We start from the raw sequence: 26504 nt of genomic DNA on the forward strand, positions 1-26504 counted from the left end.
AGTAGGAGAAGACACTAGTGATTTTTCATAAAGTGTTGCTCTTCAGCATAACATCCTTGGTAAAGATGGTTACAGCTCTCGTAATAATCTTTAGATTAATCCTAATATTCCATCCTCAACTTCTCTAGGAAATAAAATGTTTATTTTAACCTTGTAAATAAATGAATATCGGATACTGAAACCAGGGAGAAATATCCGTCATTCCTGCCGTACTTACGTGAGGCTTGTTGATGACATGGAGGTGGAGTTAGACAAACTCTAGAGTATATCCTATGGACTTTATTCGCTAGTTCTGACTATAACACTGCAGATGTTATCTCACGACTTTGTTCTAGTGCCCGTGGTAGTACATATTTGAGATATAAAGTGCACGAAGTCTCAAAGACTGAAATAACCAGTAACACGCAATGGAAGATTAGAGTTGACTAAAAAACAGACTAACTTGGCCGATAATATTCCTTATAATCCGAGAATAAGGCTATCTTAATTGTCCACAACCAAGCATGCGTACCCCAAACATTGTCTGGAGAGAATCCAGTGTTGGTTATTCTATAAAATTTTAACCCGAAGGTTACTACACGAATATTGTAATGTAATTTAATCTATGGAGATATGAGGGTATTATCTACGCACTCTCTGAGTAGCATTTAGGAATAGATATTCCCTACTCCCCATACACTGGAAGAGGACCGGAATTCTTCACAGTCAAAATTTGGTGGAGAAGACAATGGCGAGGACGTTTATCTCGGCCCTGATTTTTCTCTTTTGTGGGAAATTGATGGCCAATAAAACCGGTCCACCAAATTTTGCGCGAAGGGCCACTGGAGTTACTCTGGACATAAATAGCCCGGACCTTTCCATCTTTGAAACGTTTAATCTAAAGCCACATAATATAGAGACACCATCATATACAGCAAAACCTGGTTATTTTATAGAAAAGGTGGTAGAAGGAGATACCACCATCTGCGAATGTTTTCCAAAGGGAGCATTCATCAAAGTCACACGATGCTATAGAAAAGACCTATTTGACATTATCCATGTATATACTATAGATTTAAATGGGACAAAGAATGCCCAGTATTTTTATAAGGGTGGTAACCAGTGGATATCCATAGGTGAAGAAGAATTTTATGACCACTTTAATGCACTCTCGATCATTAATCATGATTTTGACAAGAAGACCTTCAAACTTGATGAAGGAAAAAGCGACTGGAACTTTTATATAAATGAGTCTCCCAAGTCCCTCTTTGCAGTTTATGGAACCAGAAGTACGACTAGGGTATCAGAAATTAAGACCAAAAGCCGTGGTGGTACCACAATATGGAAGAAAAAGAAGGATGAGTGGTGTACCAAACTCACTCTTTATCCCAGAGAGGGAGATCATAAACTCCTCTGGATAGTCACCAAGGACCCATATGAGAATGAGAATATCCTCTACTACTCCAAGATGAGTGGGTCATGGAAGTCTGTTGACAAGAATGGGTATCTGGAAGACTTAGCCAAGGCTGGATTTGACAGGTCAACCTTCGATGATAGGGTTACTCTGGACATATCCAACGTTGACGACCAACTCTTCTTCATTGACAAATACCAAGTTGACATTATAGTAGAAAACAGACACCACGTCCTTCCGGGATTTAGAATTAACAAGGTAGTTCAGGGTAAGGATATCATCTGGGAGTCTTCAGATGACAGATTCTCTATCCACTTTAGTTTCCATGGTATAGGTGATGACACCTCACTTGGTGCTCTATTTACCACGAATACCAAGAAGGAGCACAAGATCATTTACCTCAGAAAATTGAATGGAAAGTGGGTGACTATCACCAAGGATGAATACGAGGACATTTTGGCCGGTAGGAATAATCCAATTTACACTCACAAGGGTGACGGAAAAATCATAATGAGCAGTTTTAAGAATAGGCAAGGTCTACGGATTGCAACATATGCCTCCAGAGTTGAAGATGCCAAAGCAGACATTCTTCTTGTCCATGGAGCTCGTTCACATCTCACGTCAGACTTTCTCACATTTAACATGGACTGGAACTATGAGCGTTATGGCTTCGAGATATTCCCCTATTGCAGTATTTTTGATGAACCAGTAACTGTCAAGAAGGTATCAAATGCAGAACGCTACAGATCCTACTTTGAGTACAAGACCCTAGAAGGAATGAACCCGCTAGACATTGTTCGCAGGTCTCAGTATAAGGGCACATTCATAGAGGCTCTTAATAGGCTTGGTTACAATGTCTACTGCCATGACCATCAATCACATGGGTTCTCCGAGGCAAAGACTAAACATAAATGCCATGCTGAGAAATTCATGGATTATGTATTTGATGTAATTCAGTTTGTAAGTATAATGAGGAGGGGTAAATTTGGATATCCTAATGAAAAGTGGGATGAGAAGGTAGTCTTCAAGAGTCATGAGACGAATAGAAAGATCATACTCATGGGTTATTCAATGGGAGGAAATATGGTGATAAGAGCTGTGCAAAAGTTTTACAAGGAGACAAAGAATCCCAATGCAAAATTTGTGGATGGTCTAATTGGTCTTTCTGCCATGCTTAATGTTGATCCATACTTGGATGTGTGGTACAAAAAAGCAGCAAGACCATTTGAAGAGGCTATCGCATGGATGGATCCAAAATCAAAGAGTCCGTATCAATATCCATATGACATTGCTCTCCACTTTGAAAGATTTGCCGATTATCATACTGACCCACTTTATTATAGTGATCGATACACTAGAAATATGGCGATGTCTCCTTTTAGTGCATGCAGAAGGGCTATGAAAGATCATAGGAAACAGTTTTATCCCAAAGATTTACCAACACTATTTATCCATACTATTGATGATAACCACTGTGACGTAAAGGGTCCAAGGAAGATGGTTAATAAGAGACTGAAGGAAAGTAAGGTTGCAAAACTCGTAGAATGGAAGGGATGTGGACATCATATGGTTGCCATTCAGATTGTCCCTATTTTGGCACCATTGTTGGACCGGTGGCTAAATGGACACTTTTCAGAAACGGTGAATATGAAGAGACCATTACAGGTTCCCTCTAGTGTTAAAGAGGACTCAGCAGTGGTTGTTCAGAGTAGCTTCCGTAATGTTGCACCTAAATAAGTCGTTACACGACTGGAAGGAACCACTCTTGACCTTTCTTCTCCGGAGTCTTCTTTATTCTCTCTGGCTGATTATCAGATTTATGGAGTAAGACTTTCCAAATGGAGAAGCTTATAGCTAAGCACATTATACAAAAGTTGTATAAACTCACAATGCAGTAATTTATAGTACCGTCGAAAGAATCCAGACGGTTGTCTGTGGTCCATAGAGACCGTAATTTCTACCATACACATCCATACGTCTTAGGTGTGTTCTCAGTGCTAGTTTCAAGGATAATAGCATTTGGCAAGTTGGACTTCCATCTGTTAAGGGTGTCAAAGTATGTGGAGGAAGAAGAATCTGTGTGCCTCCCCATGGTCTTCTTCCTCAGTCAATTTTTTGCCGGGGCTACTCACCGGGTCATTAGTGCAGTTTATCTATTCATCATAGTGGTTATAATATGGATTGTTGGTTATCTAATGTAAAGTAGCTAGGAACGAACACTAGAGGAAAATTTACAAGATTCTGTTTCTCACATCATCAACCTTTCTGAGTAATGTGTGAACATTAGTGTCGAGTTGTGTTGCAATCTTTCGCTGTACAGCTTCTGGCAACGTCTTTACCTGTTCGCAAAGGTCTCCGTCTACGATATTTTGAACTGGATAATAGTAGCTTCTAAAGAACGCGTGTTCTCTTCCACAGAGTGGTGGGTGTTCATTTGCCATGATCATTTCCAAATGTTGCATTAAATCCAACTCATCCTTGTTTGCATATGGTATAAATGCTCCAATTGAACCAAGGATTGTGGAGTAAATAACAATTGGTTGCGACATATTGTTGAAGGATACCTTGGAGATTGCAGTTGGAAGATCTCCAAGGTGGAATTGGGCGTGATTTTCAAATTGAGTAGCCTTTGTAAACTCTTCTTGTGGCACTCTAGCGATAAATAAACTGTCAAACTTGTCACCACCAATGACAGTATGATAGTCTAGCTGTTCACAGCATGATAACCATCTGGGACCGGTGGAATGACCAATCCACTCAAATTCTGCAGCATCTTCTGCATAAAACCTGAGCCTGAGGAGTTGGAATCCCTCTCTAATATCACCAGCGAATATTCTGCTTCCACATACAGAAATCCAAATGAATCCATGATCTGTACATGTTCTGTGTTCGGCCTTCAACAAAAGTTGGCGTTTGCCAAGTGCATATAGTCTCAGGCGTGAACCAAGAGCACAAATAAGCTTTCCTTCATATCCTGCAAGGGCTCTCGGTACACCAGTGATTGGTGTTGCATGCAACAGTCTAATCTCATAGTTTGCCCCGTAGGCGTAAACGCGAAGATAGCCAGATACAGAGTCAGGATCTCCTTTTAGATTCATGCCAATGGCAGTACCAACAACAAGACACTGAATACCATCCAGAACTACAACTTGGGCGCACATGGCAGCCTCATCAGTTTCAAATAGCAATTTTGCAACTGTCTCCAATGTTAGTGGATTGACAATTCTCAAACATGATCCCCATTTACCAGGCTCTGCCTTAAAGTCAGTATAGTCTAAGCTTTCGCAGTAGTCACTGGGAAGCTCGATACCAGCATGCACATTTTTAATTTCTAGCGATTGGTCTTCGTTGTATCTTGCATGATCACTCTCTACGATCGCAAGCATGTAATTCAATGAGCCCACGGAGGGAGCCTCAGATGGCATAAGAACCAATTTCCTTGGTGTATATGTGAGTGGGAGTTGCGATTCCGCAAAAGTTTCACCCAGACTTGTACACCTGAAAATTCTCAGAGTATTCCCTGAAACTGCAACAAATCCATCTGGGCAAATTGGTGATATAAGACTATCCGCACTTTCTAGTGTGCCTACATTTATGGGAGAAACAAGCAAGATCCCCCTGTGAGTATAAATTAACCAAGGTTTATCAGAAAGGGCAACAATTGCAAACGAAGATCCCAAAGAGACTCGTCTGAACTTTACAGCCCTTCCACCCAAAAACCTACTCTCTTGATCGCTTAAAGCACCAGAAATTGGATCAACGGTGGATCTCAACATCACACCAGTATTTAGTCCAACATGTAGATAAACAAGAGATGAATCTCCAACAGCAAATTCTGAGATACAAACAGACTCTGGAGTCGAATTGTTGCTCAAGATTTGAGTAGATACAACCTTTAGGCTCTTATCAAGTGTGAGCACTCTCACAGAGTTGTCAAGCGTACCAATAGCCATAAAGTTCGCGAGAATCCTACCCTTTGGAGTAGGTTGTAGATCCAAACACGAAATTTCTACAGACAAGCTTTTTTTGGCATACTCTACCAAATTGCCAGAATCATCAATTTCAAAATATATGACATCACCTCCAGATAGACCTAGAATTACTTGTCTATCATTAGAGGCTGCCACTTTTACTCTCTTACTGCTTGGAGCACGCCATTCCTTGACACGCTGGTCATAAACATGTCTAATACCGGCATCATGAACTTGGATGAATGAACCATCACCCATTAGTGCCACATGGAGAGTAGTTATAGAGGTCAAGAAACAAGAATCTGTAACTTCTTCAACTGCCTCACCAACCGAAAGAACTAAAGTGTTACCCTCAAAACCAACAATGATGAAGCCATCATATGCACTCTCAAAACTAGACCTCACAGTCCATACAGATTTTGGTCTGCCAGGAAGTTCACTGGATGCTAATCCTTCAATTGCAATTCCGTACCTTAAAACTCTTAGGGAGCTTCTAGATCCCCTTCCACACCCTAGGAAGATTTGATGTTGCCCCAACCCCTGTATATCTGCCACCTTCATATCGGTTATTGCTGACAGGGAACTGAGTTCATCAACCAGCTGGAGATTTTGCAGGGCGCGCGGCTTAAAGGCAATGATAGCTGAACGGCCGTGAGGATGTAGGGAAGTGCATAGAGGATCACGTTCATCTGTACCTAGACCTGTAAACTGGTACAGGTGGTGGTTTCCAAATTCTGATGCTACAAAGAGATAACCCGACCTTAAAATACAAAGAGATACACTAACTGGGACTGTATCAAAGTAGCGGCAAACAATTTCCTTTACAACACCTTCCTCATATGTTAGTTCAACCTTGTAAACATCTCCAAATTCAGACTGTATGAGGATAAAAAAGAAATCCTTCATCCTATGCACTGCATAGGCTACGATAATCAGAGACTTTTCCTGCGGCATTTCAAGTCTCCTAGGATACGCACAAGCGACTTCTGCGTGCTCTACATTCTTGTAGACTAAAAAGTTTTCGCAGCAGACGACAACTCCTCCGGGTCCATCTCCTCCTGGCACCGGTATAAGCAAATGTGCGGACAAATCAATTGGCAACGTAACCTTTTTTACGACATGGTTAAGACCGAGATCCAGCTCCCAGAAACTAACACCCTTGCGTAGTGCATCATCTGTAAGCTCCTCATCCAAGTCAATTTGGAGGGCATCTACAGCCTCGTAACTCTGCTCAATGGATGCAAAAACAGGATTCTCAAATCCCACATCTAGTCCCACTAGATCAAAGCAAATAGAGTGGCTCTTGTGGGCCTCTAGAGGCGAACTTATCGTCAAATTTGCCTTGGCATCGCGGTTGAGAATGTAAACAAACTTTTGACGCTCGACAGCTCCAATAATCACTGCTCTTCCCTTGGGATCCACCGCCAAGTATTGACCTGGAACTATTCTTCTTATTCCTATACGTTTATAATGAGGAGTGCATAAATAAGAGAGTAAAAGAACAAGTAGCTTACCAGTTTTACCAAATGTTTCACAGTGAATGCGTTTAAATGAGCGGCTGACTGCGCAAAATTCGAGTACAACGAGTCTTCCACTGTCAGATCCAACGACTAGATAGTCGCGTTGAGTTCCAGTGAGACAAAAAGTGGACATGGTCCGGACGATCCCAAAGACATCACAGACGCAAATGCTCTGGAGCTTCCCATTGCTATCTGGAGATAAAAGTTCTAGGATGTGAGAACGTGCAACCACAATTTCCTGAGCTTTTGGAGCTGAAAAACTGCCCTGAACCGCTTGAGTTATTCCGGTTGGTCTCTTTAACGTCAAGTGATATAAAACTGGCATCTTGTTGCTTTAAAACGTCACTTTTCCCCGTAGCACCTACTGTTTGATTTTAAATTTTGACTAGAGGTGTTTCTGTGACTAATTAGCACGAGGTTGTCATGTTTTATTCCTATTTTCCCTACTCTTGACTATTCCTATGCTATATGCGATTACTTTACTCTAAAAATCACAGGATTCTCAAATTATCCGAGATTTTATCCTGCAAACGTCCCAATTACGGATTTGCGCCCTTTGTCGTTCCTTCTCTACTACGCGCCTCCTGCGGACCCGTTTTCCCTATTCGAGCTCCTATGTCTCCTCTTTAACGTTCCGATCACAATTTATTCAGAAAACTCGTAGGTGATCGCAGAAAATTCTCATGTGATGTCGTTGGTGATTCCAAAGAGTCGCGCGATGGGGGCCCAAGGCGAGGCTCTGCACTTCGCCTCTTTTTTCTCTCTCCCATTGCGTTTTCGCTATTGGAATTCATCCTTAGAGAGACTTTGTGCATCAAAAGTACATTGAGCGCAGGTAGATTGAGAATAACCCAAATGTGTGCCCATTTTGGGGTCTTTGGACAAACGTATTGAAAATTTGAAATGTGAAGCTGTAAATGGCGGAATTTAGGAATGAACAAGTAGGAAGTGGTTGAGAATAGAAATAAATCCAGGAATAGGAGATGAAGACGCCCAGATTGTCCCTTTTTGTTCAACTCTGGCTGTTTCCAGGACACATTTTGGCTACAATCCTCTTTGATTCTATAATGAACGATGTATTGAAGTTACAAGGAGAAGAGTTGGACAAAATTGGCCGATTTGGTAAGTTTTAGCTACCACACACATTTACTATAGACCTGGAAACGAGAGTTGGAGATGCCATTTCCAAAGCTTCTCAGTTACTTGGACTGGATAACTTTGAATCCAGCGAATGTGAACCAGATTTCTCACACTTTTGTCCCGAAGGATGGGTTTGTTTGGTAGATATGCACATTTACAATTTTGTATTGAAATTTTTGCCCTTTTGTTTTCCACAATAATAGTCTAGACCAGGGTCTAATGAGTTCCTCCACGAGAAATGTGCATGTAGATTTTGTTTCCATAACATCACTCATTCAGGTTTATTCCGGCGATGGTGTTCACTGCAAGGCTGATTTCGAGTATGAAGGGCCATGTGAAAGGGTGTTGGATTTTTCAAATAAAACTCCACTGGATAAACTAGAAATGTCAAAGACATGCGGATTCAGTTGGCCCTGTCGAGTCAAGGACTATCCCGTTGATGGAAATAGTTTTTGTCCGCGGTTTTGGCGTTATGATGGTAAGAATGCATAGTGTATAATGAATGTATATGGGTAATTCCCTGTAAGAGGTTAAAATGGTTACTGGAGTGACTATTTTGCAATCCATAGCGATCATTCAGGACTGTTGATAGTTGTTCATCTTGTTCTGTGGATACTCTCTCTGACGGTGAGTTAGTTGTGAGGGAGTCTATCTCTACTGTATGCTCCCTTTGGTCGCATTGAGATACTCATGGATCTCAGAGTTTTGAAGGACTACTCTATCTAATCATGGAGGATGAGTGATGGAAGAGGGAATATACTCCAATTAAATATACAGAACAAGTGTGGAGAGAAAAACGATTCACAATGTAGATGTGGTAGTGGTATATCCAACATAAAAGCAAAAGAGGAGACTAGCATTGATGGTATAACCAACTTTACCAAACGTACACACTATCTTCAAAGTGGAGGTAGAAGTACATTCAAGTTAAATAGGATACTTGCTAGTAATGGAGGTCAGATAGGATCAGGAAAACCCATAGAGGATGTGGAAAGTGTTTCGGTATACTACTGGAGCAGCGCTCCTGGTACACTGATCATGCTAGGAATTACTACAAAAGATGTCAAGAAAAATAATACTATTACTAAGTACTATAGTAAAGGCACCAGTTTTTGGATAAATGGCCTACTATCTGGTAAAAGTGAGCTAGGTGCACTTGATCAACAGAACTGCCAAAACAACAATGCAATCCCCTTTAACATACAGGACTCTCAGACAGGTTCTATTCCCAATGACTCAAATTCCAGTTGCATAAATACTAGAAGGATAAACTCTACTACCTCTCCTCCACCTCCTGGTAGTAACTATACTGTGAAAGCATATCTCATTAAAGGTATTAATGGTGGTGATCTTGACACAAAGATATCAAGAGTTACCTATAAGAACAACCCTACTGATATTTCTACTCCTGGTGAAGCAGTTGAGAAAATCAGACTATATTCATATCAGGGTAGTGGATTAGTACCTCTTATGATTGAATTTGTGCTCAAGGATGGAAGTGGCTCCAAGTGGTATGAGGGTAAAGATCAGGATGGTAGAAGCTGGATAGAGGTTGGAGGGAGTAAATCAGATAACTTTTATATCGGTAACGATAACTCTATTCCAACATCTGTTCTTTCAGAAAAACTAGACGAGATATTATGCAAACGGTACAACAATGTTACCTTGAATCTATCTCATACCAACACTTCTGGGAAATATTGTTGTGAAGAACATGGAGGTACTAAGGGTGCAGGGAAAGTAACTGTTAGCGAAGGATCACTTAAAGTTAAGGGTGAGGACAATCCTTCTACTAAGTACCATAAGCACACCATTTCTAGTGGAAGCCTGGGTGGTATCTACTACACAGATGAAGGTAGAGCTAGGAGGAAAGTAGAGCTTTCAGGGTCACCATTTCCAATATCAGGCATACAAAGTGTGTATACGTTTTACTGTCAGATGAAGAATCCGGTGTTGATCTATCTTTGTGGAAAATCTCCATATAAAGGTTGGTATAAGAAAGGTGTTGGTGATCAGTGGACATGGATAGGTGGTATCCACAATATAAAACCAGATAGTTTTAACAACCTTGATTGTAGACAATGGATGAAACTAAGGATAGTACTGGAAGGTTGCAGCTGTACTGGGTTATCAGAATGTTCTACACCTGGTAAATCCTCAGAACAACTAAAACGAGAACTAGAAAAGGAAATGCAAGAAGAAGAAAAGATAGCGGAGGAGGAACGAGGGAAGGAAATAGAAGAATCTAAGAAGCTATCCGCCTCAGGCCCTGGCCATGCTTCTGTCTCTGGACCACCTTCGAATGCTGGATCTCTTCAAGGTAGTGAAAGCTCTGAAAGTGGTGGTAGTAGTGGAGTAGGATCAGGATCTCCTAGTAGAAGTTCTACCTCATCTCCAACAGGTGATGCTGGACCTCAAGGACCTACTGGTAGTGAAGTTGGAGCTGAAAGAGACTCTGGTGGAACTAGTCAATCTGGTGATGGTGCTGGAAAAACCGTCTCTGAACAAATACAAAATCCTGTTTCTCCATCTCCTAAAACTCAACAACATGACTCATCTGGCCAGGTTACTACAACTCAAGGTGGTGGAGGATCACACTCTGCCAGTAACAAGCCTATTTTATCCTCACCTAAAGGATCACCTGGCTTATCTACTCCTGCTGTTGGTCCGGGTAGAGCTGGAGTAGGAGTCACCATAAAGCTGGACAGTAGAGATTATTACAAAAGTGATCTCACAGGTGGAGATACGATTAATGTTATTCCTTATACTGACCCTCCTAGTCCAGATGGATACGATGCTCACGAACACGTTATTGGGAAGAACCTTAAAATAAACAAGTTTACAATTGGAGGTAAGAAGCAGATATTTTTGCCAGGAGTTACATCTGCACAGGATCTAAAGAAAGTTGTCGTATATTTTTTCATTTGTGGTAATAGTGGTATACCTTTACTACTCTATTTTAAAGATAAAGATGGAAGGAAATGGTATGAAAACAAGGGATATGGAATATGGCAGATTTCTGGTCAGCTAAGTAAGTCTCCAAGCAGGTCCAAGGGCCTAGAGATCATCTTAAAGAGTATCACAAAGAGTCTGGGACTTTATTGTAAGGGAAATAAAAAGACTGGTATATATACCTCAAAGTAATGATAGTAACTACCTCCCAGATCCAGGGGCGAATATATTACAACGTAGAGTTGGGCATTCACAACACATAAAGAGCACTATCCCTCCACCTATCTCACCCAAGCAATTACAAAACTTTGTACAAGACCCACAGGCTTATAATGGTATTCTTGATCCTCAACTTCAGGAAACTAGTGGCTCATCTCCCCAAGCTACTCCTACTCTTCCTCCTCCTGCTGGATCTTCTGATCCTGCTACTCCTGCTTCTACTACTGTTTCTGCTAAAGACCCTGCTGTTACTAGTCCACCTGCTTCTCCACCTCCTGAAGGATCTCCCGTTTCTCAACAATCTGAAGCTGGTAGTGTTCCTGTTGATACTAGTAAAGATGGTGAAGATGGTAGTACTGAAGAACCTGAATCTCCTCCTCTAACTGAAGTTTCTGCTTCTACTACTACTCCTGCTGAAGCTCCTAAAGCTGCTTCTGCTCCTATTCCACCTCCTGAAGGAGATAATCCTGAAACTGCTAGATTTCTTGGTTTTATTCCTGCTACAGCTGCTGGCATAGGATCAGCCTTTGGTGTCTCCTCTGGTACCCTTGCCGGAAGTGCTGCAACATTCTTTGGAGGATGGAAGCTTTATAATCGCTATAAAGGAGATCCTTGGGTTAGACAGATTTAATGGCTGTCTATGGATGGACTCTCCAGTAGGGAGACTAGGGACTCTATACTGACTAGTTTGTCTAATGGAGTATCACTATGGAACCTCTAGGGGAACTCTAGAAGGTCCTTTTATGGATTAGTAAGAATGTACCATGTTGAGTATGCGTAGACTCTTCTCTGGACATCCATTCTCCATTTTTTGCGCGATCAACATCATACTTGCCACACCAAAACAATTCATATACGAATTTACAGGAACTGATTGCATAGCTCCACAATTTTACTTCGGACCATGTGATACAAAACTCCATTTTGATGGTATGTCGCTCGAGGAAAAATCTGAAGTTAGCAAAAAATGTGAACTTGAGTGGAACACTGTCGATTTTAGCATGGATAGTTTAATGGATTGGAACGCAACATGTCCACTCGGATACGATGAGGTTAATGGAGAATGTGTGATTAAAAAAGGCTACAATGGCATGTGTCCATTCAACATGACCTTTAAAAACAAGTCTGAGAAAATGGAAATGGCAAAGAAATGTAACTTGTGGTGGCCTCTAAAGGTTAATAATCAAGAACATTTAAAGGCAAAATGTCCGTTTGGCTGGGAATTCGATGTAAATACTAATTTATGTCTTGCACCTCCGAGCTACGATGGACCTTGTCAATTGCGTATAGATTTTTCTGGATATTCTGAATTCGCCAAGGGCATCTGGTCCGTGATTTGCGGTGCAGATTTCCTTATCTTGGATGAGGAAAAGGAGCCAAAAGAAACCCAAAAGTACTCCGATGTAATGTATGCTGATGGACCAATTGAACCACAATTCAAGATTGTCAAAAAACGCAAAGCGAGCTTAGATAATCCATCTGTATCTCTAATGAACAAGCAATTAAGTGCGTTATTAAAATTGAGGAATAAAAAGAATGACGAACATTTTACAAGCACACTAGAGGTTTGTTGAAACGACATATCATCCATATCTGCAGTACTCCATAAAGAAACTAGAGGGGAAAATACGGGAGAAACAGATGATTAAAGCCCCTAGTTTTCTGCAACTGGAATCAGAAACGTGTACAAGGGATCCAGAATCTTGCCCATACAACTGGGATACACTTCCAAATGCATGTGTAGCTCCAAGTGGTTACAGAAGACTCTTTAGAGGGTGTTTTAGTACCATTAAAAAAGGACAAGAAGTCAGTGAACACTGCCGAGTGTCATATCCCTGCAAAAGTTGCCAAGAAGATTTTACCAGACAACCATGCCCCCTCGGTTGGAAATTTGTAAAGGAGGTCGATGGAGACATGATACGAACAATTTGCAAGGCTCCAATAGGTCTAAAAGGCTACAGACACACGGAGTGTGGTAGTAAGGTCGATTTTACCAACATTTCTCCATCGTACAAGCGCCACTGGACCTTTGTTTGCGGAGCTAAATTCCCATGCATGGATGAGTTTCCAAATTCACGATGCGTGGAAAACTATTTTGGACCCTGTCCATCAGAATGGACCTCTGAAGATTCTGTGTGTCATGCACCTGAGCATTACAAGGGAGGCTGTGAAACTAGTATACCATTTGCCTCGCTATCTACGCCGGAAGTCAAACAGGCGTTCAGCATTAGATGCAATGCTCCCTGGCCATGTGTGGACAATTGTGAAAAGGACTATTCTGGAGTTTGTCTATTCCCTCGTTTTATATACATATTTAGGCTTGTCCCAAGGATTGGACCCTTGACGGAAACTCATGTACAGTAAATGGTCACGACAGGGGACTCTGCGAAGGTAGGATCGAGATTCCATCTCTTGAAACCTGGAGCGAAGGATGCAAGCAGGAAACAGAGTTTAGGTGCAAAGTATATTGGCCCTGCAAAAATATCGCATAGTTTGTTAGTGTTATCGCAAAATTAATATAAAGGAAGATTTAAAGACTTTTTTCCAATTGGAAAACACTGTGTTTAAAGAGCTTTGAAAGCTTTGGGAATTTAAAATGTCCCTTTGGTAAAATGTAAAGGATTGGCAGTGAAAGTGTCAGATTTAAACATGTGACTTTTATTCCCGCAGAGATGTTTGTGTCAAGGTTTTCCTCTAGTAGCATGTCGCAAAAAACCCCTGCAAAGGGAGAGATTTTAAATTTGAAAAGTTGCGTCTGCAGTTCATGGGAGGCTATAAAACACCTTTTATTCCCTTCTACCTTTCCCCTAAAGTCTCCATGAGACAGTTTGTTTGTTGCGATGTATTTTGCATTCACTCTGCAATTCTTTCCGATATTTAGAGCTGCTCTCTGTTCAATCCTGAACTTGTCTGACTCCGTCTTTTCACCTTCTTTTTTACCATGGCTGTGAGAAAGAGAAGCCAATGTTTTGAAATGCCCGATTTGGCAGCGTTTAGATACTCCTGCGGATACTGAAAGAGTCTTGGGGTCAACTCCTCCAGACGCCACAAACTCTACTCCCTTCAACCTCTTCATTAGTGCTACGGAAATACCTGTATCCATAACCTTTGCAAGGTTAGAGTCTGCAGAAACTGTTACTAGTGAGCAATCGATGGATTCACGGTCCCAAAGTGCCGAATCAACCACATCTGACAAAAACTGGAGCTGCAGTGCATGGTCATATTCCAAAAGTTTTGGCAAGTTCACCCTGCAGGATGCACGGAACACAGACTTGCTGTCCATAAAATTGGCATCTCTGTAGGCTAAATTTAGGAGGATTTCCCTTTCCAGCGACAAGGAGAGAGCAGGAATGATAGCCTTTGTCTGGCCAAAGCCTTGGCAAAACACGTCACAATGGACGTTTCCATCGCTCTTCTTGTGTATTACATACTCCAAATCCTTGTAGAGGCGAGTTTTTTTAATGCACTCGAATATCACGGGGTCCAGCTTGATGAGTTCCTGGCCTCTAAAGAGCTTCTGGGCCAGGTAATCGCTCTCTATTTGCGTGAATCTCCCAAAGGGAAGACAAGAGCTCGACTTCTTGATGATGTTTTCCGGCTTAATGTCAACACATTGGCCGAATCTCGGGTCCTTGATGTAGAATCTAAAGTTGGACTTTGGAATGGCATTCTCTGAGCAGTCAATCTCCAACTTCCCGGCATCTGTGAGTCTGTACTCTTTCACAGAGCTGTTAATGTAGCCTTGTTGTCTGTATATGGCGTTGATACGGTCGATTATTCTCTTTATGAGTCCACTCCGTTCCTTGGCGTCCGTGCATCCCTTTAAAAGCGCTCCGGTCAAGCCTTCCTCTCTTAGTTTTGTCCCTATGAGCTCCTGTTGTGAAGAAAAGTTGATTTTGATGTAGTCTTGGTGTGGAATCTCACTCCTGGCGGCGGAGTTGTAGACGTTGCAGGGCTTAAAGACAAGACAAGTGGATGAGAATAGACACGAAATCAACAAGAGGCCAAAGAACATTATTATCAGACTGATTTGGCGCCAGTGTGTGGCTCCAGTCTCAGAATCAGCCGGGGCTCCCATTCGCTCGTGCTGACCTGAGGTTCGATTCTCAGGATGGGAATGGCTGAGCAAAAGTCTCGTTTGAGTGCGAACTTGATAAACGCTCGATTCATGGCCTTGCCCTTGCCGAATTCTAAGACTAGACGTCGTATTAGCGTAGGATTCTTGCGGGAAAGGTGATTGAATATCGTGACAACCCTGGCGGTGAGACTCTTGCAGGTCTTTTGCGATGACATTTTGAGTGCGATTACGGCGATTTTGGCAAACATGGCCCTGTTTTCAACGTGTGATGAGATGATTTCAGTGAGTTGGAGGATCTTGGAGTAGCATTTGAAGCGAATTGTGCCATTGACCTCGTCCGCATCAGTCACGATCTGAGGGTCCGCAAGGACCATTTCTTCCAGTTGTTCAACGATTTCCAGAGTCCTAATACACTGTAAATGAAGTATAAAGACTAACCTGCGCTCAAGAAAATCGTAGAGGTGAGTAGCCAAAAAGACGAAAATGTCGAGAATGATGGAAACGTTCCGAAAGTTGCGTGCGTTCATCTCAAACGAGTGCGACAGACAGTCCCAAACCTCGTGGACTCTTATACCCAAAATGTACTGGTTTGACAGGAGCAAAATCAGACAGCGGTATAGAGCCAGCAGTCCAGAGTAGCCGAGATGGTCCAGGTGTATAATGTGGTATCTCACCCTTGTAATTATCAGCGTTACAATGGATAACACAACATCTCCCTCTCCCGTTTCTATGATATCATCAGCTTCCTTCTGACTAGCGTTTTTACTCATTTTTTGATCAACGTCCCTCTCAATTTGGTAGCTGATGCCATACTTTTTGATAAAGCACAAAATGTAATTGAAGGAGTAAAAGTGAGAAAGTGTGATACTCTTGGTCTCAGCCTTTTGAATCAGCTGGACGTAGTCAAAATGTTTGCAAAGTGCAACCACAAGGTCGAACAGGAGCTTTGGATTAAAGTTTGTATTCTCAAAGGATGTGAGGATGTATATAATGTCCATTGCAGCGCGATGATTCTCCAGAGAGTCCATTACTCTCGTGAGAATATTGTTCGTGTAGTAACTTAGCAGAGGGCGGATTCCCTCGCTTCCGGTTCCATTGCAAAGCGACAACGTTTCTGTGGTTCCGATTCTTGTGCCCTTTGGGATGAGAAACCTTAAAAAGTATGCATTCATAGCTCTGAGTAGTTCACCAGAAGCTTGCGATATTTTAACAAAGTCGGAATTATACTCTGGCATTATACTGCAGAGTATGGATGTTACATCTCTGTGCGTTAAAAACGGTCCCGTCGAGTTTGCTATCACTAGTCTAAACAGAGAGATTATTCTAAACTTTACAACATTATTCAGCTCCACATCATCGCTCTTTGCCAGCACTTTAAACATGCCATCCTTCAGGAAAATATCCTTGAAATCCTGCAGGATACTCGTAATTTCTTCGGCAACATCACTGGTGTTTTCATCGTCCAGACTGGCAGAAAACGGGTTAAGTATGGAGGATACAATGATGCAGAGCAGTTCCAGCGACTTTGAGAGGTTTGTAAGATCCTGCTTTTTAGATGAAAAGAGTGAAACTACATTGTAGAAGGAATTCACTTTTGTATCAAATGGCAGCTTATCAAAGTGCATAATTGTGACTGCCGTAAACTCTCCGGTTGAAAGCGCTGGTACCGATTCTGAGGGAACCGAGTGATCAAAGTCGAGGCTGTCGATTAAATTTTTGTGATTGAACGTGGAAACTTCATTAACATCCGTCATCTTACCAGTCATGTTGTTCAAAAAGAACTTTAGCATAATATAAAAGTCAATGTCGCATGGAATCTCGTCCTTTATCGAGAGATAACCCCTGTAGACCTGCAGAGCATCCTCTTCCATCTCGTTCACGCTCTTGGTTACCACATCTCTCATAATCAGTTTAAACGAAAACGTTGAATTCTTTACTGCATTCCTGACAGATTCATCGGACGCACAGGCCTTTATCACCGGTTTGGCAATCACCAGTCTCGTTTCTCTGTCAAGAACTTCAAAATTCATGCAGCTTGTACAGAGCACATTTGTGACGGCATCTTTGTCCCTATACTTTGTCACAATGTGAGATATCAGTTTTTCTGTTTTTTCCAGCGTTTCATCCCCTTGTTCCGAACCACTTGTGCTAGAACCTGGCATCTTTATTCTATGCACATCTCCAACTTTAGCCTCTTTAGCTTCAAGGACGCGACATATCCAAACAGTTTGACATTTTATAGCTTCAGAAAATGTGGATTCATTCAAGTCAGAGAGCTTAGAAGTCACTCTGGAGACCAGGCCTGGGTAGACTTGGTCAATGCATGTGCCATCTGGAATGTTGGTCAACAGAGTAATTATCCTTGAAGCAAACGCCCTGCTTCCTGTATACTTGAAAATCTCCAGAAGAATGTAGATCAAATCTGATATACGAGGACCACATTTGTACCTTTCCAGAGCGATACAAATGAGGTTCAAAAGCTCCTTTAACGCATGTTCTCCCTTAATCACAACCTCAGGCTGTGTATCAAGTCCAGATTCACCGCAAAAAAGGACCTTCCAGCTGTGAATGACGACCATACACACAGGGTCCCCAAGTGGCCTAGAGCCAAGGAGGTCCAGAAGAACCGAAATGAGTGACAAGTACAAACAAATGACCTCTTGTGACTGCGAATCCTTCAATCTGAGGATTCGAGTGCAAAAAAGCTGCAAAACTCGTTCCAAATTACCCAAAAACTCCTTCAACGTCTGTCTATTTCGATTATCGCGCCCATTTTCCGGAATCTTGAAAGATTCCAAAGCTGTTCGTATGGAATCAAGGCTTTTGCACTCATCTTGGCTGTTTTTAGCTCCAACAAGGGCGACGATCTCCCTATTGAGGTAGAGCTGCACATAAGAGAGAGATTCCATTCACTGGGACAAAATACTCACATTCTGACGCTACACATGGGTTATAAATGTATATAATGCGATGATTTAAACTGGATACTACCCTAATAGTGCTAGAGCCCGTTCCCTCTCGGAACTTTCACGGGCCATTCTCTCTGCCCTCAGGTCCTTTATGGTCTTTGCGCCGATACTTGTTTCTGCAATTTGCGGTTCAACAGCTTCATATTCTACGGCGCTTTTGGTAGAATAGTCCGTCTTGGGTTTCATATACCACGGGGTTGGTCTGCGATTGAAATCTGGAACGAGTTTTGCCGAGTCATCATCTACATAAATGTTTAAATTCTTCTTGTCCTTGGAGTTGTAGACGTAGCACCCGCTCTTGATGAGTTCTTCTCGTCTCTTTTTAGCTCTCTGTTCAAACTCTCTTTCGGCATCCTCAAAGAGGTTAATATGGCGGCCAGTAACCTTTTTGTCAAACTCTAGTACTAGCCTTGCATCTTCTTCATCGTCAGAAATGTGACTAGCCTCTGCTAGACTCCGGGAATCCCCGTCGTCCTTTCTACTATCGGAATGCTTCCTATCCGAGTCGTGTTTCCTCTTTCTTCCCTTTTCAGTGTAGACTTGATCCTCTTGGTGTTTATTCTTGGAGGCCTGTGCTTCTCTGCGGAGCTCAACGAGTGAATTCTTGAGACCAGACCTCTTGCTAGACTCCTTCTCTCGCAGTTTACCCTCGATATCGCGATGTTCGTCAAACTTTACTTCGTACTGGCGGTCATGGCGGTAAACGTTCCACTTTTTCTGAGGTAAAATGTTCAAACCACCGTGGCCTCCCATCTCGCGGCTCTACGACGTGCTCCCTAGGCCAACGTACACATTCTGCGCGTATCAAGTCCCCCAAATCCTGTTGCCAATTAAAAGTTGGAAACGGAAGATAAAATCTGGCCAAGGGGAGAAATTTTGGCGCAGAGAGGTACAGTAGGGGGTGATGAGGCCATTGGCATTCGGTCAGTCTGATTTCGAGAGGACGCACATTCATGTAAGAAATAACTCTGCAGGAGTGCCATTTGCATCTGTTACCTTAAAATGGTAGGGCCTGAGCAGCTGAGGGACTCTAGAATCTACGTCGACGGTGTATTCGATCTAATCCATTGGGGACATTTAAACGCTCTCCGCCAATCGCATGAATTAGGAGGTAAAGTCGTTGTAGGAGTCGTCTCAGACGAAGAAACCAACAGAGCAAAGGGAATCTACCCAATCTACAGCCAGGAAGAAAGAGCAGAACTCGTTAAAGGCTGCAAATGGGTTGACGACGCCATCGTTGGCACACCGTATGACGTATCGCTAAACTTTTTACACAATGTAGCAAAATGCGACGTTGTTGCCCATGGCGACGATATCGCTATCGGAAGCAGTGGGAAGGACTGCTACGAAGAACCCAAAAATGCAGGAAAATTTGTCTACTTTAAACGCTCATGTGGTTCGTTTGCTCCCCATGCTATACGTGTCAACATTCAGGAGTGAGCACATCTACAACGTTGTTTCGCTTGATAGAGGCGCTCGAGAGCGAACGCTTTTCTCACCTGGGAGAGCTCGAAAGAGGAATTTCCGTGGATTTTGAACAATGTTTGAGGAGAAACGAAGAGGAAATGATAAACGAGGGGTTTTTAGAAGAAGACAACGAGACTAAAAGAACTATTCGCTATCCCAGATGTTGCATGAGTGCGAACCTCTTTGGAAAGTTCATCCCAAATATTCCCAGACCACCAAATGGGCGCATTGTTTATGTAGATGGAAGTTTTGATGTCTTCCACAATGGGCATCTGCGATTATTGGAAAAAGCAAAGGCGATGGGAGACTATCTAGTTGTAGGAATCTATGATGATCAAACTGTTCGGACACTCAAAGGATCCCCGTTTCCCTTTACAAATCTCTTGGATCGCGCACTCATTGTTTCAGCAATGAAGTATACTGATGATCTCATTCTAGGGGCTCCCTATATTATCACTCGCTCATTCATCAAGGTATGTTGTCATCCCCAGTAATAATGCTTGCAGACCATGGGAATCACCCTAGTCGTAGCTGGAACTTCAGATGATAATAGTCTAATTAGAAAAAAGCTCAACCCACACAAAGACCCAAAGGAGCTTGGAATCATGCACTATATAGACTCTGGTTCATCAACAACTAGCATGGATATCATCAAACGAGTATCAAAGAGGATGAAACACATTAGGGAAAACATTTCTAACCGCTATAAACGTGAAAAAATGAATGGAACACACTAATGGGATTTAATTTGTACTCTAGATGCATATGAATGTTTGTAATTTGTCTCGTTGAGTCCAAGGGTAATGTTCCAATCTTCAATACCTGCCCCACTCGTTTCTGCATGAAGATTTTTAAAAGCCATTCAAGGCGGTGGGCAGCTTGAGCTTTTTGTAATGGGCGTGTTAATCAATGCTTCATCTTTTCAGACTTGAACATCAGTCAGATTTCTGCTCTAGTCTTCTACACACCACAACTGGTGAAAGTGCACACCTTGCAGATTCTCGTGAATTCCGTATATTCAGCTCTTACAACCCCTTAATATGCAAATTTACATTTATACAAATGAGGAAATGACAAATGTGTGCGACAGAAACGACGAAGGGAGATAAATGAAAAATCGAGAATCAATATCTCTTTCTTTTTAGCTTCCCTTTCGCAATTTTCCGCGAGACAGACATTTAAAATGCTTAAAAATGTTTCTTTTAATAATGTGCACGACTAGCATCCCCTGTAGACTCTCTCTAGACAGATGCATAAAATGAATTTTTACTTTACAACTTGTTCCCTCAGATGTCAAATACCGGTGCTGCAAGTTTCAGGCTTTGCTTTACCAGATTCCCAAAGTATAAGCTGAAAATTGTGCCTGTATTGCACACCTTTGCTTGCCAAAATTGGCAAAAATTGATTAATAATGTCTGATTCAAGTGGGGAAGTCAAAGATTTACATCTCGTCACCTAACCTGTTTTGCAATATTTAACGCTAAACAACTTTATGCTAGACTTTTAAAACTCAATATGGCTCCTTATAAGAAGGAAATGCAACGATATAAATCACCAAACGAACTCTATCATTCCTTCACCATTGACCTCGACTGTACAGTAATTTCTTATTGGCTCAAGGAAAACCACTGCTCTGTAGAGCTTACTAGACCGTACGATAACAAGGAGTACGTAGAAGTGAAGCATGCACCCAAAAACTGCGACAAGTACCTGGTAACAAAGGTCGTCTTGAACGATGAAATCATCCTCGATAAAGCTAATCTTCCGTCTGAACCAATTACAGAATTTAGCGCCTATTACAGCCACAGCGATCCAAACTTGAGAAATCCCCTATTGCTCGTTTTAACAAAGACAGTCAGTAATTTGGACCTGTTTCTGTTGAAGAAAAAAGAGATTGTAAAGATATACTACTTTAGAGACAAGCAAGGGAAATGGTACGGCTATACTCTAGACTCCATATACTCCATCTACTACTTCTTTGGGATCGAGTTTGACAAGAAGGAGACGAAGCTCAACAACTTTACCGGGAATATAATGAGAACACTAAACCAGTGCAATGGGAGACTCTTTACCCTCTTTTACGTGGAGAAGGACGGTTTTGACGTGAGGGATTTTTGCTACCCTAAACAGGGGCCTTACGAAAGGTACTGCCGTGAGTTTAAAGAGCACAATGAGCACGAAGATCCTCCCATAAACTTTTACCCTGGAACTGCCCATGTCACACCCAGAGACGAAAATGTGCATGTAGATCATTCCGCGGAAACAGCGAGAGTAGGTGTGGCTGGAGCATTTAAACATCCCGATGACGAGATTATGACAGTCACCACTTACGAAGAGAGTAGCATTTCAAGGAAAATACACGCCGCCCAGCGTACACTTGAAGTGGTGGAAGGTGCGATGGCAGGCCTCGTGTTAATGCTCCTTTTCACCATTTCCATGTACCATTTGAGCAAGGCGGTACACAGAAAGGTGTAGTTGGTTTCGCTTGCCAGGAATGGGATGGATGTACAGTCTTTGGTCGAGTGTCCACGGGACGAGTTGGGGCTATAGATCATATATGCTAGACGTTCTACGAGGGAATATGGCAGTCGTGGCCGTTCTCATGGCTGTAGCATCTCCAGGTGGCGTCATGACGAATGCACTAGTGCGGAAGCAAAGACCTAGCGATTCTCCAGGTACCAAATGCCTGGATATTCATAATTTATGTCTCAACCGCCGCAATTGCCGTTTGCACTCCTCATGTGTGTCTATTCTCTTCTTCTCTCTCCTCCGCGTCCATTCCTGCCTCTTCTGGAGCCATTTCTTCTTCCTTTCCATTCATTCTGTGCATATTGCGACGCTCTTTTGCCATTCCGGCCGGAGAAGAAAAGCGAGTGGATGATGTGTGAGGGGGAGGTGCCCGTACACACCGACTGCGTTTGGGCTACACACTTTTTCTCTTCTTGTAAATTATTGGTGCAATTTGTTTGGAATTGCAAAACGGAAGTCCAGTTCTGAAAATGAGCGGAGAAGTGGAGACTTGCGGCTCGGATTTGATAATATCGCAAAATGCCGGCAATTGCGGGTCTAGCGGCGATTATCCAAAGGATTGCACTTTGGTCGACCTGAAGGACGACTTTCTGCTGAGGAAACTCGTCAAACACTCAAAGTCGGTTGGATCCACGCATTTTTCCTCCGCAGCGAGTTCCATAGAAAACAGAAGGAATTTTATTCGACAGACGTCCTATCCAGGTGGGTTGTTACGTCACTTTATATCTCCCCGTAGTAGCAAGCGAGTCACTGGACAAGATAGAGGCGTGTGATCCGAGGTTCAGCAACGGCACAAAGTCCAAGCTGCTGTTGCTAAACGATAAACTGGCCGGTTTCGAGCGACAGATGGAGCTCCAGGCCAAACAGAGACGCAAACTTGAAGAATCGAGGCTCTACAACATCAACGAGTCCCTAGACAAGCTGCAGAATGCCATCACACTCGAGACCAAACGACGCATGGAAACCATCAAGGCTCTCAACGGGGTTTGTCTTGTCTACATGGGAGCACCGCGCCTCTACCGCTCCTGTTTATCATCATACAAACAACGCAGATATTCGAGAGTCTGATAGCGTCGGTGCAGACCAAGGTGGAGTCGCTCTTTATGCCAAAGCTGGACCAGTTGGAGAGTGTGGTCCAGTCGCTCTCGGACCGCATAGACAATATCCAAAGCAACGTTGGCGAGAATGAATCGCGCTTTATCAACATTATCGAATCAAACTGCATCACACTCGAGAGGAACCTATCAAATGTACAGGTTTGTCGTTGCTCCGCCATCCATACAGTGATCCTCAGAAATCCTTTGAAAGCGAAAAGATTGCGAGACAGGAGCGTGAGCAGCACATTACGAAAAAGCTCTCAGAGATTGAGTTTGAGACGGACTTGGCAATAAAGGAAGAGACGGACAAGATGAATGCAACCTACCAGGGCCTAAAGAACGACACAAATGAGCTCAGGAGGTACATTCACGACTCGACAACTGAGCTTAAATCTACGATTATGGACGAAATCGCAAACTTGAACAATTCACTGATATTGGAGTCGAGGGCCAGGGAAGATGCAGACGATGACATTGTCCAGGCTCTGCACAATTACGCCAAGATCCTAGCAGATACTCATGGTATCGCCATTTCTTGATCGTCTTGGCGCCCGCAGGAATAAAATGGGACGGAGCCCCGCCACCACTCGTACACACGCACGCGCAACAGTTTGCGTTTAAATGTAACTCGTGTAAATATACGCTGAATGAGCAGCTTCTAGTATAGAATGGCAGCTTCTTTGAAGCTTTTAGGGTCAAAAACTGAGCACAGGGGTAAGTTGCTTGTCTTTTGTCAAATTTAAACGCACAGGATGCATAAATAGCGTCAAATTCGACTCTAGTGGAGTTTATTGTATGACTGCCGGGAATGATCGGACGATTAGGCTCTGGAATCCCTCAAAACAACTGCACATTAAAAAATTTTTCGGTAAAGTGCCCATTCTCGTCACATGTGTCGCAGGTCCTCATAACTATGAAGTTAACGACGTCTGCTTGAGTGAAGATAACAAGAACTTTGTCTCTGTCGGCGCCGAGCATTCGGCCTTTCTCTGGGACACCCTAGAAGGGAAGGTCGTACGCAAGTACAATCACGGAGGTTTGTTTCTATGCTCTTGTCTGAATGCAACCGATGGCGTAAGATAGAGGCAGAATGAGCGAAGCGAGCTATGGAGTAGTGAGCTCAAGCGACTGTAAGGAGCTCTATGGCGACCTATGGGAGCCTAAAGAAGAGTAGGATTAAGGTCATTACTGGAGTGCAACGGAAGGAAGAATGACCTACCGACGTCAGAGACTAGGTAGTAATGGTCACTATGGAATGAGTGTAACGAGTGGAAGAGTGATGGAGACTATGAGGAAAGCGAATAGAGAAGAGGTGGCGAATATACAGAGTATGAGCCTATGTATTCACGAGAGTTGGTAAAGGAATGAGTTAGCCATGGCTAGATAATTGTCTATTCCATTCTGTAACTGGCATGGACACTTGTTGGCTTCTTTACTAACCATGGACATTTATGATACTACCATACTGACATCTATGAAATCTTAAGGATGTGAGCTACTCGACAACATGCATCTTGAATGGTGAATAATACTGGAGCATTAGAGTCCCTAGTAGAGAATGGAAGGGTATCTTCAACTTATAGCCAATGATATGGTATATAATGGTGTGAACGACAGGTAAGATCACAAGATGACTGATGGGAGACTCCACTCAGAAAGGCGCCATGTTTATGGCAGGGCTGACTCTGTTACAGTCTCTCCGTGTGGCTTTAACTGGAGCAAAGTTTGCACTTGACAGATTTAAAATTCCGCAGCAGAATGTCAGTTCGTTCATTAACATGGTCCATAATCCTATGGAACTGGCAACGTTTACTGGAATGGCTATTGTTACTATTACAGCACTCATTAAAAAACCCAAAGATGACGAATCCAAGAAATATTTCAGGAGTCTTGCCATGTTTACTAACATAGCACTGTGTTGTTCATTCGTTGTGCTTCTCTATGCATTTACATCTGGAGGAGAACAAGGAGATCTTACCTTCTATTACTGGACTATCGTCTTCGGCTCGTTTATCTATGGAATGAATGTGGCAGCTGTAATGACTGCGGCAAGTGCAGATGCTTCCCTTTTCAATGTAGGAATTCCTCTTTCTGGTATTCAAGTTTCTGTCTATTACTTTGTCTTTACGAAGTGGGCAGAGTGGCGTAACTGGTCAAACGTTAGCTTTTGGATTATATTCTGGCAGCTTATTATAGCAATACTGATATCAGCAGTATCGGCTGCTCTATGGATTTATCTTGCTGTTAAAGGTGGTGGTACTGATGGTGGTGGAGGTGGTCAATCTTCTAGTGTTGTTGCCTCTCCAATTCTAATGGGAATGGTTGGTATGGGTGGTATTTACGCCTTCTACCCTGCCATTGCTCCTTATAAGCTGACTGATGTTGGAACCGGCTACACTATTGACCTGGTGGTTCTCTTCATGAGCGCCGTCCCTGGTATTATCATCGCCATCTTATGCCTCTATAATAAAGGTCCAAATCAAGATTGGAGTAGTGCTCCAGGATGGCATGCTGCTTGGATTCTAGCGTTTCCACATATTACCGCAATGATCTTGTGCTTTTTTACACTTCATTACCCTGATAGTGGAGTGGCAAGTTCCATAAAGGGTAGTGGTTTAAAGGTTGGAGTGATTACTGTGACCTTAAAGTTTTGTGAGGAAGGATTGAAGGCGGTGTCATATGCTGGTGCATTCGGTGCTATTTATTCACCTGTTAATGCTTTCTTATCCCAAGGTTTAATGATAGTCTTGGCTTTTACTGGAGACGGTTACCTTAAGACCTATTCCAAGTATGAGCATGATAGGGATAAGTGGCCTACTAAGGATTTTGGAACACTTAGATCCATCTGGTTTTGGACATGGAATGGAGTATCTGAAGCATGCAAGAGTGTTAAGTCTTCCTTTACCACTAATGTTAGATGCAAGGTTTTAGGTAAATCAGAGGCTCTCCTTATTGTCTATGCAGATGAGGAATTTTAGTGGATGATCACTATGGAGCTTTTAAGCTTACCCGTCCTTGGCCATTCGTCCATGCATTAAGAGTCTAGTGGAGAGTCTGAGGGAGAGACTCATACCGAGGAGACATTCAATGATAAAGAGTTACGCTCATGCTGTTTGTCAGTTGTCTGATAGAGACAGTTGGCCCACTTCACGTTATGGGTTTTGGAGTT

General features: G+C 42.6%; 13 protein-coding genes across 13 annotated transcripts; 9 read left to right on the forward strand and 4 right to left on the reverse strand.

Moving 5' to 3' along the window:
* Positions 1 to 727: 727 nt before the first annotated feature.
* Positions 728 to 3130, forward strand: BEWA_004500 (hypothetical protein; the record flags this gene model as incomplete). Its single annotated transcript, XM_004830651.1, has 1 exon — positions 728 to 3130. The coding sequence occupies one exon, from the start codon at positions 728 to 730 to the stop codon at positions 3128 to 3130; it is 2403 nt and encodes an 800-aa protein (XP_004830708.1).
* Positions 3131 to 3624: 494 nt separating this feature from the next.
* Positions 3625 to 7209, reverse strand: BEWA_004510 (CPSF A subunit region domain-containing protein; the record flags this gene model as incomplete). Its single annotated transcript, XM_004830652.1, has 2 exons — positions 3625 to 6821; positions 6879 to 7209. 2 exons carry the CDS (start codon positions 7207 to 7209, stop codon positions 3625 to 3627), a joined length of 3528 nt encoding a protein of 1175 aa, XP_004830709.1.
* A 658-nt stretch (positions 7210 to 7867) lies between these two features.
* On the forward strand, positions 7868 to 8516 carry BEWA_004520 (signal peptide-containing protein; the record flags this gene model as incomplete). Its single annotated transcript, XM_004830653.1, has 3 exons — positions 7868 to 8006; positions 8040 to 8155; positions 8304 to 8516. 3 exons carry the CDS (start codon positions 7868 to 7870, stop codon positions 8514 to 8516), a joined length of 468 nt encoding a protein of 155 aa, XP_004830710.1.
* A 243-nt stretch (positions 8517 to 8759) lies between these two features.
* Positions 8760 to 11826, forward strand: BEWA_004530 (hypothetical protein; the record flags this gene model as incomplete). The annotated part of the gene is made up of 2 exons (XM_004830654.1): positions 8760 to 11148; positions 11195 to 11826. 2 exons carry the CDS (start codon positions 8760 to 8762, stop codon positions 11824 to 11826), a joined length of 3021 nt encoding a protein of 1006 aa, XP_004830711.1.
* Positions 11827 to 11959: 133 nt separating this feature from the next.
* Positions 11960 to 13687, forward strand: BEWA_004540 (hypothetical protein; the record flags this gene model as incomplete). The annotated part of the gene is made up of 3 exons (XM_004830655.1): positions 11960 to 12760; positions 12795 to 13478; positions 13514 to 13687. 3 exons carry the CDS (start codon positions 11960 to 11962, stop codon positions 13685 to 13687), a joined length of 1659 nt encoding a protein of 552 aa, XP_004830712.1.
* A 38-nt stretch (positions 13688 to 13725) lies between these two features.
* Positions 13726 to 15210, reverse strand: BEWA_004550 (hypothetical protein; the record flags this gene model as incomplete). The annotated part of the gene is made up of 1 exon (XM_004830656.1): positions 13726 to 15210. The coding sequence occupies one exon, from the start codon at positions 15208 to 15210 to the stop codon at positions 13726 to 13728; it is 1485 nt and encodes a 494-aa protein (XP_004830713.1).
* A 5-nt stretch (positions 15211 to 15215) lies between these two features.
* On the reverse strand, positions 15216 to 18182 carry BEWA_004560 (hypothetical protein; the record flags this gene model as incomplete). The annotated part of the gene is made up of 1 exon (XM_004830657.1): positions 15216 to 18182. The coding sequence occupies one exon, from the start codon at positions 18180 to 18182 to the stop codon at positions 15216 to 15218; it is 2967 nt and encodes a 988-aa protein (XP_004830714.1).
* A 78-nt stretch (positions 18183 to 18260) lies between these two features.
* On the reverse strand, positions 18261 to 19105 carry BEWA_004570 (hypothetical protein; the record flags this gene model as incomplete). Its single annotated transcript, XM_004830658.1, has 1 exon — positions 18261 to 19105. Exon 1 carries the CDS (start codon positions 18993 to 18995, stop codon positions 18261 to 18263), a length of 735 nt encoding a protein of 244 aa, XP_004830715.1. The 5' UTR covers positions 18996 to 19105.
* Positions 19106 to 19244: 139 nt separating this feature from the next.
* On the forward strand, positions 19245 to 20446 carry BEWA_004580 (ethanolamine-phosphate cytidylyltransferase, putative; the record flags this gene model as incomplete). The annotated part of the gene is made up of 3 exons (XM_004830659.1): positions 19245 to 19638; positions 19677 to 20182; positions 20216 to 20446. 3 exons carry the CDS (start codon positions 19245 to 19247, stop codon positions 20444 to 20446), a joined length of 1131 nt encoding a protein of 376 aa, XP_004830716.1.
* A 778-nt stretch (positions 20447 to 21224) lies between these two features.
* On the forward strand, positions 21225 to 22184 carry BEWA_004590 (hypothetical protein; the record flags this gene model as incomplete). Its single annotated transcript, XM_004830660.1, has 1 exon — positions 21225 to 22184. The coding sequence occupies one exon, from the start codon at positions 21225 to 21227 to the stop codon at positions 22182 to 22184; it is 960 nt and encodes a 319-aa protein (XP_004830717.1).
* Positions 22185 to 22645: 461 nt separating this feature from the next.
* On the forward strand, positions 22646 to 23953 carry BEWA_004600 (hypothetical protein). The gene is made up of 4 exons (XM_004830661.1): positions 22646 to 22940; positions 22975 to 23222; positions 23291 to 23494; positions 23533 to 23953. The coding sequence occupies exons 1-4, from the start codon at positions 22709 to 22711 to the stop codon at positions 23872 to 23874; spliced, it is 1026 nt and encodes a 341-aa protein (XP_004830718.1). The 5' UTR covers positions 22646 to 22708; the 3' UTR covers positions 23875 to 23953.
* A 50-nt stretch (positions 23954 to 24003) lies between these two features.
* BEWA_004610 (WD domain, G-beta repeat domain-containing protein) lies at positions 24004 to 24418 on the forward strand (the record flags this gene model as incomplete). Its single annotated transcript, XM_004830662.1, has 2 exons — positions 24004 to 24049; positions 24087 to 24418. The coding sequence occupies 2 exons, from the start codon at positions 24004 to 24006 to the stop codon at positions 24416 to 24418; spliced, it is 378 nt and encodes a 125-aa protein (XP_004830719.1).
* Positions 24419 to 24972: 554 nt separating this feature from the next.
* Positions 24973 to 26313, forward strand: BEWA_004620 (hypothetical protein; the record flags this gene model as incomplete). Its single annotated transcript, XM_004830663.1, has 1 exon — positions 24973 to 26313. One exon carries the CDS (start codon positions 24973 to 24975, stop codon positions 26311 to 26313), a length of 1341 nt encoding a protein of 446 aa, XP_004830720.1.
* Between the last annotated feature and the right edge of the window lie 191 nt (positions 26314 to 26504).

The sequence above is a fragment of the Theileria equi genome, chromosome 3 (assembly GCF_000342415.1).
Source record: "Theileria equi strain WA chromosome 3, complete sequence".
Lineage (NCBI taxonomy): Eukaryota > Apicomplexa > Aconoidasida > Piroplasmida > Theileriidae > Theileria > Theileria equi.

Excerpts from the sequence above, each read along its gene's own strand:
- BEWA_004600 (XM_004830661.1), top strand. The coding sequence starts at position 22,709 with ATGAGCGGAGAAGTGGAGACTTGCGGCTCGGATTTGATAATATCGCAA. Across the intron at positions 22,941-22,974 it reads TCGACAGACGTCCTATCCAG|TAGCAAGCGAGTCACTGGAC; the intron begins GTGGGTTGTTAC and ends ATCTCCCCGTAG. Across the intron at positions 23,495-23,532 it reads GGAACCTATCAAATGTACAG|AAATCCTTTGAAAGCGAAAA; the intron begins GTTTGTCGTTGC and ends AGTGATCCTCAG.